The 16,074-nt window shown below is 39.9% G+C and overlaps 1 protein-coding gene across 2 annotated transcripts in view; it reads right to left on the bottom strand.

The window, feature by feature from the left end:
• Positions 1 to 2,167: 2,167 nt before the first annotated feature.
• LOC117253424 (arf-GAP with coiled-coil, ANK repeat and PH domain-containing protein 2-like) overlaps positions 2,168 to 16,074 on the bottom strand; it is a 71,312-nt gene continuing 57,405 nt past the window's right edge. The window contains exons 14-24 of one of the 2 annotated variants that reach the window (XM_033620857.2): positions 15,634 to 15,842; positions 14,722 to 14,791; positions 14,396 to 14,490; positions 13,942 to 14,129; positions 13,118 to 13,219; positions 12,401 to 12,493; positions 10,982 to 11,214; positions 10,704 to 10,813; positions 10,489 to 10,599; positions 8,544 to 8,605; positions 2,168 to 2,408 (exon numbers count right to left, since the gene is read on the bottom strand). In XM_033620857.2, the coding sequence (XP_033476748.1) occupies positions 2,305 to 2,408; positions 8,544 to 8,605; positions 10,489 to 10,599; positions 10,704 to 10,813; positions 10,982 to 11,214; positions 12,401 to 12,493; positions 13,118 to 13,219; positions 13,942 to 14,129; positions 14,396 to 14,490; positions 14,722 to 14,791; positions 15,634 to 15,842 (1,377 nt within the window). In that variant the 3' untranslated portion in view covers positions 2,168 to 2,304. The remainder of the gene's footprint in view (positions 2,409 to 8,543; positions 8,606 to 10,488; positions 10,600 to 10,703; positions 10,814 to 10,981; positions 11,215 to 12,400; positions 12,494 to 13,117; positions 13,220 to 13,941; positions 14,130 to 14,395; positions 14,491 to 14,721; positions 14,792 to 15,633; positions 15,843 to 16,074) is intronic. The other variant, XM_078168837.1, reaches the window with a different exon arrangement.

Consider the following 16,074-nt stretch of genomic DNA (forward strand, 5'->3'; position numbering starts at 1 on the left):
AGTTTTCAATGTTAGTGGCGGGGTCCGCCATTCACGCATTAGATTCAAATTGCCTAGCAGAGCAGGAATTTCAGCAGCGGTCTTGGCGCACTTCTGAATACCATATGCTCACTGGCTACTGTGGCCTTGGTGTCCCACTCTCTGCCTGTTTTGTTTTTTCTTTCCCAGCCCTGCGTCTCTGCCCTCTCCTGTCAACTCCACCAGGCAACAAAATGCTAATACAATGTCTTGATTGGTCAACAGTAACATTATCAACACGTGCTGTGTGATCAATAAAAATGCATGCGTGGAAGATCTCTTGTTCTGAAGTCCCTGGCAGGACTGGTAAAAGTGAAAGTATTGTTGCTATGCGTTCCCATGATCAGTACTTTGCATGTGCAGCTCTCAACAGAGGTGAGAAGGAAGCACAATGGCTCACTCGTTAGCAACTTCTATCATGACCTCCAGGAAAAAACAATCTGTTTAATTCAGAATGTTACAAAGTTATTAATGTTACTGACTATTCCTCCATAGGGAACTATCCCATACATAAATCTGATATATGACAAACTATGTAAACTACATACAGTGTAAATGTCTCACACATGACGCAAACAGATCACCACATACATACTCAGGACTCTGATTAATCAGTTCTTTGTTTTTCAGTATTACTTGTTCATTTTTGTGTCCTGAGGGTTCAGTGATTGTACTGATGCTGTGTGATCTTCAAGATTTTCTAATAATTTGAATTACAAATTACTTTTTCTTTTAATAAAAATTGTGGCATTAATACTTTTACAAACTGATTTGTCTATCGAAATGAAATCAAATTTGTTTTTTTTTTTTTAAACCCTTGATGCCCTGGCATATGGCCTCTGTGCACTCAAAAAAATTTCTACACCTTAAGTCAAGTCTCCTTATCCCTAAAATTACGCAATTCCACCTTTGCTACCAACGCACAAGGCATTCACAGAAAACCAATTCAGTGTCACTAATGTGAGTTTGTTTGCTGTGGCACAGTAAAAAGATACACCAGTTGCACTCTATAGTGTGTAACCACACTTGATGTTACCATGGTGACCACAGGTGTCTCCAGATGAACCAAGACTGAATCTTAAGGAGTTTACCTCCAGTATATAATGAAGATTTACTTGGATTTACTTGAGCTTTTTTGAGGGACCAAATGACACACTTCTTTCTGGGAAACTTCCCGTAAAAACTGTTAGGAAATTACAAACCTGTAAAATGGAGCGTTACTGTTATTTCTAGAATCAACGGGAATAAAATGGCCGTATATACTCTATAGATCCATATTATTGTAGAGTTTAATGCTACATCTTTAATAATAGCATGAGACTGAATCTATAAATTAACAATCATCTCAACTGAAGCTTTTTTCATTCCACAAAGATCACGACGCTGATGATGATCACGAAGGGCTGATTGCCTCGCTGACACGTACTGCAGGTACTGACGTGGTGACGACACAGAAAATTTAAATCATTCAGAGGAAAGTGTTCAAAAAAAATGACGAGCGGTGAAAAATCAAAAAAATCTATTTGCATCAATAAAATGATCACTGTACACTGTTTAACATGTCAAAGTCTTACCATCAAAACTGGTAAACATCAGTGGCGATTTAAGACAAAGGGATCTGTGCAAATAAGTAAAAGCATATTGTCGTGTATACGCTGCTGAGAATTCACTAAGCGAAACATTGATATAAAAAAAGATGCCTATGATCATAAAGAGAATCCTATTAAAGAGAGGAAGCGCTTAAAAATTGAAATGGAGTATTTAACAGTCTGTCATGCACTTACCTCTTTACAACTCTGACGACGCACACTTCTTTCCTACTGTATTTAAAAAAGAAATTGTCTTCTGTCATGAGGTGTGACATAAACAACTAAAATAACTGACAGCCTTGATGCCAGCTCTACATTCAGACTGAGTTCAATTAAAAAAATCTTATTTTTATGACTTTGCAAATCCTTTCTGAGGATTCAACACTGTACCATTCACTTGTTCGAATAAAAAGATCCTACAGGGAAGCACAGTTTTTTTTTTAAAAAAAGTGAGGTTTACTGTTCACAGAGGTTCTCCTTCACTTTAGAGAAGTGCCTGTAGTTTTAAAAAAAGGGCTGTAAACACAGCTGCAAGAACACAATTAGTTGAAAGGGAGTCCAGCTGCGGCAGCACTAACCGGCTTTAATGCTGAATCATACTGGAGGGAAAGTGGACAACGTCTTTCCAGACGTCTTTTTGCCGCTCTCGGGTTGAGCAGACAGTCTCTGAGTGCTAGTGGACGTTTTTTCTGTTGTGTCAGGGTCGCTGCGGATCGTACTGCTGGTAGCGGTTCAGCTTGTCCGGGTCGTTGGAGGCCATGTGGGTGAAATCCTGGAAAATGTCCTGGTAGGTTTCATCTCCTGTAAGAGAAGCAAGGACACGAGAGGTCAACAACAAAGACAAAAAAAGAGATCAGACAGAGCATTGGTTCCCTGTGAAAACCTCACTAACTACACAGTCTGAGAGGGAACTATATTTTGATAAATGGCTCACAACTTTAGTCCCAACTCAGACCCTGTGGTGAATGGTCCCAAATAGATATTACTGCATTTTAGATGGTTAAACTCTTTATCTAAATCATAATTTTATGCCATTGTGTTCATCCAGTGATATGCTGCTGTAATAATCAGTAAGGGTGGGAATCACCAGAGGCTCCATGAAACGATATTATCACGATACTTACGATACTTATGACTGCAGAGGAAGACTTTGTCAACATCTTTATTATCTAATAATATAAAGTTTTCAGTCTGTTCATCTCACTTCAATTATTTTATTTGCAGCAAAATGTTTCTAGTGGACTGAAAAAGAAGTTGGTCATATTATTCAAGTAGGCTTCCTAAAGTTTAATTTAATATAAAAATACTGCGATACTATGCTGGATCAATTTTTTCCCCAACCCTTAATAATCAGGCGCGTTTCCTTAAGATTTTCTCTCATAAGTCATATTGTTTTCAATAAATGTTACTTGTTAACTTTTATTTAGTGAGTTGTTGTTTATTAAAAAAAAAATAAGACTATTTTATTTTATTTTTTTAATTGTTGTTGTTGTTGTTATGTATTTGTCCTTTATGGCAGACTCCATTCTTAATTATTTAATTTTTTTCATCTTTTTACTGTTTTTTTTTAAATTGCTGTTTATAATTCTTGATAGACATAGCCGCTAATTATTTATTTTTATGGACTTTTTTTTCATCACTTTGCCCACTGAATGTGAACTCAGGGCATTGCTGTTAAAGAGCTCAATGCTCAGTCAATTTTCCCTGAATAAACAATGGTTGATGAAATGGCTCTTACAATACACACAATGCTTTTTGGTGCATTTCCTCTTAAAGATAAATTGTGCTGCATTTGGAATCGACTAGTCTAAGTTTAAAATTCAGTTTAAATTTCAGGTAAATCAGTTGTTAGGGACATCCTGAATAATTACTTCAAGGTTTCAAAGCTCCTGCGATGGCACAAGAGCTTTACACATTGGTTTTCTGCACAAAATGACACAATGCATCATATAATAACACAAACATGTATGACTTTTGTTACAAAAATTGTATGTTTTGTCAGAAAATCTGAACTTTTCAACAAGAAAATAGTGCTAAGTGGCTCAGAAAAGGTAATGCTGATATAATAACAGTCCCTTCAGCACCACACCACAGTCTGAGATCATCTCCCTCCTCAACACCTCAACCTGCTGCAAATAAATAATATAAAATGATATTGTGAAATAAAATATTACTCGTGTCATCAGGAGTAAACTGTGTTGCGAGGGAAAGGAAAATAATGCAGGAAACCATTAATGCCTCGTGCAGATGTGCAGCAGGATAACTTATCAACAGTGTTTTGCAGAGTGGAGGGCTCATGCACAGTGACAGCATCATTACAACAAGAATGAAAAAGAAAAAGTCGGCCATACCTGTCAGAGTGTCAGCGTGGCTCGAAATATGAAACAGAACAACGCAGGGGCAGAAAAGATGGGAAAGAACAGAAGAAGCAAAAGGCAAATGATTGAGGAGAAACAGCCAGAGAGATCGACTCAGAAAGAAAAGACGAGGCCACAAAGATTCGTTTTTGTTAACAACTGTATTGTGTTTAAAGTGCAGGAGTTTATGTACAAAAATACAGTTGTGTTGGCCTCAGCACCCCCAAAGAAAAAAAGAGAACAGAAGAAAGGCACAAAACTCTGGGGAGGAGAGTGAGAAAAGCAAAATACAGAACCGAGAGAGTGAATTTACAGTGAGAGAAAGAGAAGTGGATGAAAGCAATAAATACGAGTGTGTAATAGAAGACAGAGAGTCTCCTCTCACACCAGAGTGGCAGTTCTCAATCTGTTCAAGTGTCAAGTGTCACTTCTCAGTTTCTAAAAGACTACAGGAGACAAATACTGATTAAAGTAAAAGATACTTGTGAAAAATATCAAAATAATTCTCATTAAGTTTTAAAAAAAATATACATACTCTCCCTTAAATTTCAGAGATCAATGTTTAGACGCCCCCAAAAAACACAGAGCAGCCTGCAGGCTGAGAACCGCCACTCTGCGCTTCTTCTACACACTCAATCAGGTAGAAACACTTGAGTCGAGGGAGCGGTCATCTTAATAAAAAGGGGCGAAGGGTGGACTGATGAGGTTGGTTCTCCCTCACATTCATTACCCCTGAATATCCCTCATCATCATTCTTCAACTGATTAGAGGCGCTGATGAAGCCCTCGGCGATCAAAGAGGACGGCGAGCTGATGCTGACAAAAAGGCTAATCCTCTCGCAGAGCAAAACAATGTGAGGATCATTCAGTGACTGCAAGTACGTACTTCAGACTCTGCTCTGCTACTTCAGACTAACCTCCTTCTGTTCCTCTCAAGGTCACTGCTGCTGTGTCCGCTGTTGACCTCTAAGCAGTGGTGGAATGTAACTAAGTACATTTACTCAAGTACTGCACTTAAGTACAAATGTGAGGTACTTTACAACCTCTCTGAGGTAAATATTCCACTACATTTGTCTGACAGCTTAAATATCCTACTATTAGTATCCTACACACTTGCTGTCCAAAGAAAACCATGTGTGAGAAAATTCTCCTACTTCTTAAGCTAAATAAACTCTGTAAAAACCCTCTATGATCAGCTGGAAAATGCAACGTCACAAAGCTGACAGATACGTGGTTCTCACAGTACAGCAACGCCTTAAAGATCCACAGCAGTAAAACACAAAATACACATCAATGCAGCAGTAATATTAATTAAAACATCAGATATAAAAGGAAAACACTGATACAGGACATTTTACTGCACAGTGAATACTTCACCTGCAAAATGCCTATTTGTGTATCACTTACTTACTGCATGTTACCTTGAGGAAAACTTTGTTTTTTTCGCATGCTTTCATGATGAATGTAGAAGCCAAAAAAGGTGACAACACTTCATGAATTTAAGCAAAAAGCGACCGCATTTCACAACAGCAAAACTATAACAAAACGTACGTTTAAAAACTCTCACACAACTTGTTCAAAATAATCCAAGTCTCATTTATCCAGTCGTGTGCTCAGTACTTCCCAAACACATGCATTTTGGCAAAAACATTATAATTTAAAACAAGTCAGTGCGGACAGTCTCGTACACTGCCTCTGAACTCTGCTTAAGTGGAGCACATGAACACGCATCTGCCCATGGACGCTCAGGGCACGCTCCTCCTTAGCGGAAGTGTTTTAAACACTGAGGTTTTAGCAGCTGGGGACCTCTACACCAGTTACACTCATATCCATTTACATTGTACTGTTACTTCCACTTGCCATGTTTAGCCTGATGGAATAAATCATTTAGCAGTTAAAATTAGGTCAGTTTAGTCTAGGTTTAGGTTACAGATGCTGCTGTATACTATATGCACTTTCTCTTCTTATATCTAGTCGTGTTCATAAACACATTTCAAAATATAATTAGCTTCATGTCTGGGCCCCTATTCTCAAGCTTCCAATAGCTTATCAGGGTGTTGCATATCACCTCTCCATTATTATGGATTATTATTATGAACTGTACATGCACTTTTTTCTTTATCTGATTTCGTGAATAAATTTGTGAAAAATAACACACAGTGAATAACTGATACACAAGTGATCATTTTGCTGGTAATATTTACATACTTTCACTTAAGTAAGGTTTTCAATGCAGGACTTTTACTTGCAGCAAAGTATTTCTATGGTATTTGTACTTTTACTTAAGTAAAGGATCTGACTACTTCTTCCACCACTGCCTTTAAGGTAACAACAGCCAGCAATAGTCTACAATATCTACAATTCCCTATCAACAAGCATTGCACACACTAAAGAAAACAATTAAGAAAAAAAGAAAAATTCATTCTTTGTAATTCAGGTCCAAAACATTCCTGACTTATTTTTAAAAAGCGAAAAATGTCCACAGAGGATATTCCACTCTTTAAAAACAGCAGCGTTCAGGCTAATAACAGTCTGGCAACCTAAAGCAGCACATCTAGCCCTCGATACAAGACGCTGGACTCTTTTAGGACGGCGTTTGAGCGTAGCCCTCCCTCCTGTGGTCAACACACTTAAATGCACGCGTCCATTTCTCCATACAATCTAAGAGCTCTCCAGAAATCCCTCAGCTTCTACTCTAAAGGACGCAAGAACTTCATTTACCTGTGAACACAATCACAACACGATCTCTATTCTAACCACTGAATGCATCCTGACACTAGTCAGCCATTCAATACATCACATGCCAATCAATGTGAATTAGCAGAAATGACCATTTAATCAAAGTGCTTTGGTGCCCTCCCAGAGGATTTGGGGCTGCATGGAGCGGAGACGTGGGATGAAACTGGGGTACGTTTCAATCATTCATTCACTATCGATACAACTCGAGTGAGCCTTGCACTCAAGTCTATTCACACTCTTTTTTTTTTTTTTTGGAAAGCTCCCGTATGATTAAGATAAATATAAGCTAGGACCAGCAGGTGATAAGAATATATACATGGTTACATGTGGATATTTGTCTACGCTATTGCACTTGTTGCATGACGATGCACCACCCTCGGATAGTTTTGTCTATATTCGACTAAAGACCCACTAACATTCAATAACATTAATGCAATGGCACTAAAAGGCCTTCATCATCTTACAATTCTGGATTTCCCGTGATCACGGGCAATGAGCAAGCACACTTGACCGACTAATAACCCAGACACGATAATTGAATAAATACGTACAATCAGAAAAAAAAACAAAGCATGTGAACACAGAGCCCCTCATGGCACTCACCCCTGTGCAACCAGAGTCAATCTCAACTCTGCTTATACTGTCAGACTATGATAAAATGTACGTATGCACATCATTTACAACATGTACAGTAAATATACTTATTATACGGTTCCTAAAATTACCTTTATAAAAGAAAACTGCTCTAAAATAGACCTTTTTCTGACCAGGCATGTCACAACGGCAAGATGCATCATGTTTGGACAACACAGTTCAAATAAGCAAACAGGCCTTGAAAATGGTTAAGACTTCAAATGGGAACCATATAATCGCAGGACAAAGGTACAGTAGTTGCATAACCATTAATAGGAATGTGCATAAATTACTTCTGACAGAATTTAAAAATGAAACCTGGTGATTTATAGACACACACCATGCCTCTTCAGACTGGTCAGATAATAAAAAATGTCATTCAAAAGTCACGATTATTGCCAGATAGAGAAAACTGCCATCACTTTGAGGTCACTGGATACTGGTGGCAGTTACTGGGTAGCTAGGTTTTTTTTTTGCAAAGATACTGTGACTGATAGTTCAACACTAATTGGAAAAATTAAAAGCATTTACCCCTCCAAAAATAACACAAATTTCTAGTTAGCTACTTTTAAACCACTGAAAGCCTCTAAAACAGAGGGAGTCAGCAAAGGTTATATGATTTAAACTTAAAGGGAGGAAGTACAGACTGTCTACTTCTAATTTTGTGCTATCTATAATTTTACATAAGTAACAGTCACTTGATTAAAAACGTACATGTTCCACTTTGGAACAAAACTCTTCAGAAATGTCCAGAGTCGATGGCTTTAACCCTGTCACATTGATACAGTATAGCACCTGACTTGACACCATGGTGCAGCTGGCGCAGCACCTGGCAGGAGCTGTTAAGATGACACTCACAGTAGAGCAGGACACAGGAGCACAACTGACAGAGTCGGGCTCAGCTCACTCTCATCAGTGGATCAAATTGCATCACCTGGGAGTCACTTAATAAAAAAGTTGCCTCATATTTATAATCAATCCACTGATGATAAACTGTCTGGGTGTTAATGTGCAGTTGTTCAGTCAACTGACCCCGACTCTGAAACCTGGGCTTTACATTTCCTCTGATAAGCCTGGTTTGACAGTGTGTTGCTCCTGTGTTTAGACATGAGCGGACAGTTATTAAGTTCCGTCCAGCTGCAGGCTAATAAACTCCTGCATGCACTTCCTGTACTGCATCTCGGTGGGGCTGTTGGTGTTATATTGACCTGACTGGCTGTAGGGCCCCTCCGCCTCTCGCATCTCCTCGTTCATCTTGGCCAGTCGCAACCTGGAAAATGACAGATTAGTCACAGTTAGTCTGGGGGAAATGTTTTTTCTCTTCACACAGACACAGAAAGCTCATTTTGCTGTGGAGGGGATGCCAAATATTGGAGACAGTTTGTGTTTCGGGAAGCCAATCATTGGCATGTATTTTGGGAGTGTCCCGTGATTAGGCCTTTCTGGGCAGAATTTCACAAAGCAATAAAGAGCATATTTAACACTGATCTGCCCTTTCAATTTTCTGTCAATTATTTTTAGGACTTGCTGATTTTCAGGGGAGGTGTCCTGATGAATGTATGTCTCGCATTTTGATATCCGCTTGAAAAAAAAAAAAAAAGCCATCAAAAGATACTGGTTACTTCCTGACCACCCCTTATATAGAAGTGTACAGATGGGAAACATAACTTTTTCTCTTCATCTTTCAAAAACTATATTCATTGAATTCTGGACTACGTGAGTGAAATATGATTGATAGGAAAGCTAAGCCTGAAGGGGGGGAGGGAGAGAAAGAGAGAGAGAGAGAGAGAGAGAGAGAGAGGGAGTGACATGCAGCAAAGGGCCACAGACTGGAGTCGAACCCAGGCCGCTGCAGCAACAGCCTTGTACATGGGGCGCCTGCTCTATCCACTAAGCCACCGACGTCCCCAAAACTACTTATTATTACTGTTAGTTTAATGTCTGGTCAAAAGGCAAAATTGCTAAGTTATCATGTTGTATGTAGCACACCTGTCAATCCTGCATGCTTGGCTGAATGTATATCCACCTGCGTTATCAATGTGGTATGCTAAATAACTGTCAAGTCTTCCTTACCAAAGGTTATCCAATATATTGCAAGGAACCTTGGATGAGTTTTTAAACACACAGTTAGGCAGCTCAGAGGTAAAAGACGTCCACTGCATAACTGATTAAATAGTGACACCTTGTGGAGAAAGTTGTTACTCCTTGGTAAATGCAGACAGTTAAGGGAAGATTCGCCTCCTTTCATGGGGATGCCCAATCAGTGTTGATGGTAAATGGAGTCACTTGAAGCAATAAATTCCTCAGAGCATGCACTGACCGAGAAAGTGGAGCTCGCAGCTGCAAGATCTGTTGTTTTTCCTGCATCCAGCACTGTCATTTGACATGACAGTGACGTAGTTGGAGGCTGGAAGAACTACAAGCTTTTTCAGCTTGGATTTCTAGTCTCTGCCAAGAAGGATGTGCTCTGCATTCTGCTCTGTGTCTAGTCTATCTTTTCTGCCAGCAAATCTGGCAAAAAAACATAGATAATCTACCCATCCCCTGCATTTATTAGAAATAGACTCGGCTAGGTTTTTTTTATTACATACTAATTCCATATTTATCAGTTGTGTTTAAAAAAGAGAGCAACAGAGACAGAACATGAGAGAGAGAAAAAAAACAGAGGAGCAGACTCGCTTGTTGACCAGCGTGGAGAAATGCACTTCTGGTGTGATCAGCGAGGCTATTGCTCGCATTAGCCGTGGAAGAGAAAAGTTGTGTGTCACAAGCTTGTGCACAATGCATGCTGGTACATGAAGTCGCTGCCAGCACAGCTTCTCGGGCAGGAAAACTCAATTAACACTGATTAGACATCCTCAAAAAAGGTAGCGAATTTTCCTTTCAAGCTGGGTCAGGTTTTGATACACGCTTGTAAGTTTTATTTTAGAGTTTAATAAAACCTTGGGGAAAAAAATCTATGAACCAATCATAGGCACCTTTTGACAAAACATCACTATCAGTGGTCGGTGATTTTTTTTGTTCCATGTAGATGATAGCTGTGCTGGTTCATTATGTTTAACAGTGTGAAAGATCAGACATCTCTCCCAGAAAAAATATTGGTAAACACAGAAAATTAATATTAATACCAATAATAACGGTAACAACACTCACAGAGTGACGATGTCTGCGTTGGCCGCTTCCACAGCTATTGTCAGGGGTGTTTTCTCATCAATGTCTGCAGCATTTTGATTTGCTCCTCTTTTTAAGAATAAACACACTTGCCTGAAACAGACAGAAAGGTCTGTCATATTTTTGAGGTCACACACAGTCTGTATTGCACTGTAAACTTTCAGGGACATAATGATGATAAGATGTGTAAGACAAACCCTGTGTGTCCCAGCATGGTGGCATGGTGCAGGGGTCCTCGGCCCTGAGCGTCCTGCTGGTTAACATTGGCTGCATTTTGGAGCAGAAACTCACAGGTGACCAGCGAACCCTGAAATTAACAATTAATAAAACACATTATATTACTTTACAGTGACAAAGTACAAATTGTAAGCACTATTATTATCTTAAGGTCAGTTGTTCTGTTCCACTAGCTGAAACTTCATTCATAATATACTGATGGCACTGAGCTGACTGGATCATCTGTAGTGATGCTCACCCCCTGCACCGCCATTATAAGCGGCGTCCTCTTGTCGTCCTCTGTGTTGACCCAGTTGACCTCGGCTCCGTGGGCCAGTGCCTCTGCCATGTCCGGCAGGCTGCGGGCACATGCTGCCCAGTAGAGCTGCAGACCTGAGCTGTACTCTTTAGGCTCGTAGAAAACCACCTCCTTACAGGGTGACGGAGGAGGCAGTGTGGCAGGCATGGGCAACGGCGGAGACTCAGCAGCATCTGAAAAGATGGAAAGACAGAGATACTTAGCATACTTTACTTATTTGAAAGGGATAGGGCATGTTAATAACATTTCTGAAAATATGCCAGAGTTAGCCAGAAAGGCTAATTTTCTGTCGTCCTCTGGCAGGCAACAGTTAAAGGGCAAATATTAAGAATAAAAGCATTGAAAATACAATCTATAAAAGCAGATATGAACAGAGTCTGCACTACACAGAGGCAAGAAAGACAGCTCTTACAACACACAAGGAACGAGACAAAATAATGTCAAATGCGATAATAAACAGCATATCATTGTTCTAGTATTGACACCTTTGATTTCAAATAAACAAGTTGTGGAGAAATAATGGTGGTCTGATTTTATTGACGTGTTCCCCATTTGTCAGATAGTACATGATGTGTGGGAGAATGACTGTATTCCTACACAGTTTGACTGCATTAGCTGACATTTAAATTATTTACAGATTCCTCACAACCTATTTTACTGGTGACATGAAGGACAGATGCAAGACATTTTTTCTCAACAATAAATAAAACATTAAGACAATAAAATGCCAATTCATATTTGGCTGATGCAAGGGCCCTATCTATAGCCAGTGTTTGATTTGTCCGTTCTGGGCTTCTGTAAAACAACAAGGTGAACTCTGTGAAAGAGGGCCTGCTCTTGTGTAGATTTAAACGACTCATACTAAGGTAACAAAAACAAAACTATTCTTATTTTAAGGTCATTGTACACTAATGAAAACATAACTATGAATATTATATTCCATTTCTGCCAACAGGACCTTTGCATTTAACTTCCTTAACCATCCAATAACTAATGATATTCCTTTGACTTCAATATTTTTGTATTTTACAACAGTTGGGGTGTGTATTAGCTCATGTGCAGTTGTCTCTGAGTGGTAGCTTGTCACTAAGAGCTCTTAGGATGACACCAATTAATGCCTCTCTTTTCATTGTAGCAATGGTGCAAACAAAGGTGTGACTTATTATGTTCTGAAGGTTTGTTAATACACCAAACTGCAATAATCACCTGTGGCTCTCCAGCATCTCCTTGTCCCTCATAATGTTTATGCAAGATGTTTTTATAATGTAGCTAATACGGCTGTTGCTTTAGATTTCAAAAGGCAGGAATGTCTATGTAATGGCATGTCAGAGGTGTATGGGTGCACTAGTTGTGTCTTACCTGCATCTGTCAGGCTGTTATTGGAGGGGGTGGTGGCCAGCATCTCCCTGCTCCCATCAGCACTGTTCTGGATGCCGCTGTCTGCACTTTTTACTGTAAAACAAATCGTCTGAATCAGGACTTGTGGAACGACACACAGACGTCAATCACTCACTGACTGTATAAGATATAAGGAACACCCTCCAGCTGATTGTTTTAAGATCATCACTTATCCGCCTAATGTAGTCCCTCACACACCTTTTTATAAAGATGTTGATCTGATCTGTAAATATGTGAACATTTTTAATTTGTTTTTATTCCATTGGTTTGACAGTTGCTAATTTTTATCCACGAACAGCTGGTGGTCCTAATATTTTGTACAGTGAGTGCACACACACACGTCCCCGGCTGAAATCAACAGAAAGAGAACTGGAGGACAGATCCCCACCATCACCTTATGTTTGAGGTCCCTAAATACCAAAAATATGATGACACAGATATGAATGTAAATACCAAACAAACCATTAGTGAAAGAAACACTTTCCACCCCCGGGAAAAACAAAACATGGTATGCTCTGCAATGCTCTTAACGTGACAGGATGGTCCATTAAGAAGGTCTGGATGAAGGAGGAACAGAGGAGTGGATGAAGGGTTGTTAGTCCACAGCCCCAGAGCAGTGAATACAACCGGACAGAGGGGATGGAGAAGCAAGCGAAACACTAAGCGTTTAGTACTTACTGCTCCTGAGCTTGGCAGAGTTGTCAAAGTAGGAGAAGAGCGAGTCAAGCTCGTCAGGACAGAAGAGAGAGTCGCGGCGGGCCTCCGTGCCGCTGGCAACAGCTACGTTAGGGATGATGGGAGTTTGGGAATTGGAAGGCGGAGGGTGTAAATTAAGTGGCAGGGTGGGGAGTTACAGGGTAGGCAGTGAGAGCAAGGAGTTAGTCCAGAAGCACGGAACAGGAGAGGATGAAAGGAAGAGATTGAGGAAGAGGAGAGAGAGGAAGGCAGGGTGAAAGCAGAGATAGTTAAACTATCAGCTCTGTCGACACTGGAGGAGACAGACTACAAGAAGCAATGGGAGGCAAAGAAGGCTCAGGCATATGCTGTTCACAGGGAACATAAAGTATGCCCATGGGTGACACTTCTCCACGGCAGTGCAAAAATCACACAGCGCACAATAAAAAATAAAGCCACAATCACAAATGACACTGGAGTTACCCTCTTCATGCACTGTTACTTTGAGGCGCTAGAAGTTTTATAAATCATAAACATCCAAAGTCTGAATTGTGATTATATTCTTTATGAAGCAGGTAAATTGGGTTGGTGGAAATCAAACATGTAGAAAACAGGATGGATCCAAGTAGTTGATTATTGAAATTAAAGGAAAATGACAAAAACTACCAGGAGATCAGGATCAGGACTTTGAATGTTGTCAGTTTGATTCTGTGAATATTCTCATTCATTAAGTGTTCATTCATTCACTTAAGAGATGAGGGGCAGATGACAGAAAACAAAAACTCTTAGGCTGAAGGTGTGTTGTGTTTGTTCATTTTTCTACTGACCTGACTGACCCGGTCGAAGTTTTGGGGTGGGTGGTGGAGGTCTTGGGGGCAGGTGCTCTGAGCTGCTGCTCAGCCTCTTCTCCTGTTTGCTCAGAGACACCACTTTGTTGCGAAGCTCCTCGTCTGACGGCCGGCGCACAAACCGGCGATCCACATATTTGGCTTTGATGTATGCCTCTACCTCGTGTCTGTTGGGAACAAGAAGAGTTTATTTGTGAATGAGGTGAGAAATTTAACTTGGCCCTCAACCTACTGCTGGTATATATACTTCTTTTCTTCTTTTTAAAGTCCTTTTGAAAAAAACCCAGAAGAGAACAAAGATGGCCCCACTCTTTAAATCAGAAATTAATCAATGGGGAGAATCAGTGTTTATTTATTCATCTACTCTATTGCAGAACTTACAAGTAGATCTTTTGTTTTGAAAACACCACCATGCTTTCTACCAGTTCTGTACCTTGGATCTCCTGGATGTGGTTTTCTGGCTCCCAGCTCCTCTCGTCGAGCCTCATAGATCTGGTTGATCACTCCGTTTCCCAGTTCACACATTAACTGTGAAAGGTGGACAATACAATTAGTAATATTAAACTCTCCCAGAGTGGAATGCATGACTCTGCTACAGCTACACCCTCTACAGTAATTGTCAAGCATATAAGGAAACAGAGGAAAATAAAACAAATGTGCGTGCAAGAAAAGTAATTAGATGAAGAGTAAGAATCCAGCTTAACTGGATGTTCATATACTCCTTCATTTATTTGTGTACATCAGGTTGTCCTCTCTTACCTTTAGAAGTTCTGGCTCCCATGTATCCAAAGTCAAAGACCGAACCTTAGAGAAATGCACTCCCAGACTCCTGCAGGTAAAAAGATTGAAGCATTTAAAGAAAAGCACAGTGACACTGCTCATTATGCTTTAACTGTGAGAGGGCTAAAAGACCATTATACTTTTCATCACACAAATGTAGTTTAGGTTTTGGCCACAGGGTGGAAACTGGGGTCTGCAGATTTTCAGGCTTAGCAGCATTAACCACAAAAACAGTTTGTAGAGAAGGAAGCAGTGCTCAAACTGCTGTACAGTTTTGTTTGTTTGTAGATATAAGATTGGCAGAGACCACAACTCATTTAGGGAAATGTAATTTCTTTAATCTAATCCTTGGTTAAGGAATCACAATGAAGATCCACTCCTTTTAATAAGCTGTAGTGAGGAGGATAGCCTGAATCCCTGGACACTTTTTCGTTAATTAAAATTTGGCCTGAATAATAATTAAATATTTTACTCTGGTGATTAAAGTAATGAAAGGTCACAACATCCCAAGCAGGCTGGGTGTTCATAACAGCGAGTTTACATTTCATAAATCCCCAGAGACCGACACCTTTTACAAAGAACTGAACGAGGCCCTGGTGGAAAAGAGTTTCCATAACTACAGTAAACATGCATTTACTGTTTTTAATCCTTTCCAGTTTCCACTGAACCAAAATGTTCTCAAAATGAACTGTATTCCTGCATAGATAAATAAATTATTATTGGTTATTGGTTTCTCTGTTCCTCCTTGAATTGACGTAGTAGTTAAATGTATAGACCAGTTATTTACGAGTTTCATGACTTTGTATCTTCCTTTGTGATTATTCTTTTCATTATAGTCTGATATTTTTTATTATTATAAGGGTTAATTTCTGAAAAACCATAGCACTTTACCTGTGGATACCAGAGCACTGTATACAGAGGGTGATGCCCAGATTGATGCTGGCCCAGCGGGGGTCTGGCTGGCCACAGTCGCAGCAGCAGGTGTTGCCTGGGATGGCCAGGACCTTCTGCAGGGCACTCTCTCCTTTCAGTGACCTCTCCTTTGGCTCACCACCAGAGTCCAGGCTCCCTGTCGATGTGGACGACTTCCTATCCAGCTTCTGACATGAGAGAGACATTAAGATGGGATAAGATAAAAAAAAAAAGAGACAATGAAACTTCATCCCTGTGGTGTAAATGTAGCAGCACAGTCTAGACAAGAAAAATCATAATCAGAAAAACTGAATAGGGGTGCGGGAAATTTGTGTTCTGTAAGTGTCAACATGTCATTTATTTATCTAAAGTATGTGTGAATCCCTTCAACTATCGACTCAGTGTGTTTGTTTGTTTTTT

Source organism: Epinephelus lanceolatus, chromosome 6 (genome assembly GCF_041903045.1).
Source record: "Epinephelus lanceolatus isolate andai-2023 chromosome 6, ASM4190304v1, whole genome shotgun sequence".
Taxonomy (NCBI): domain Eukaryota; kingdom Metazoa; phylum Chordata; class Actinopteri; order Perciformes; family Serranidae; genus Epinephelus; species Epinephelus lanceolatus.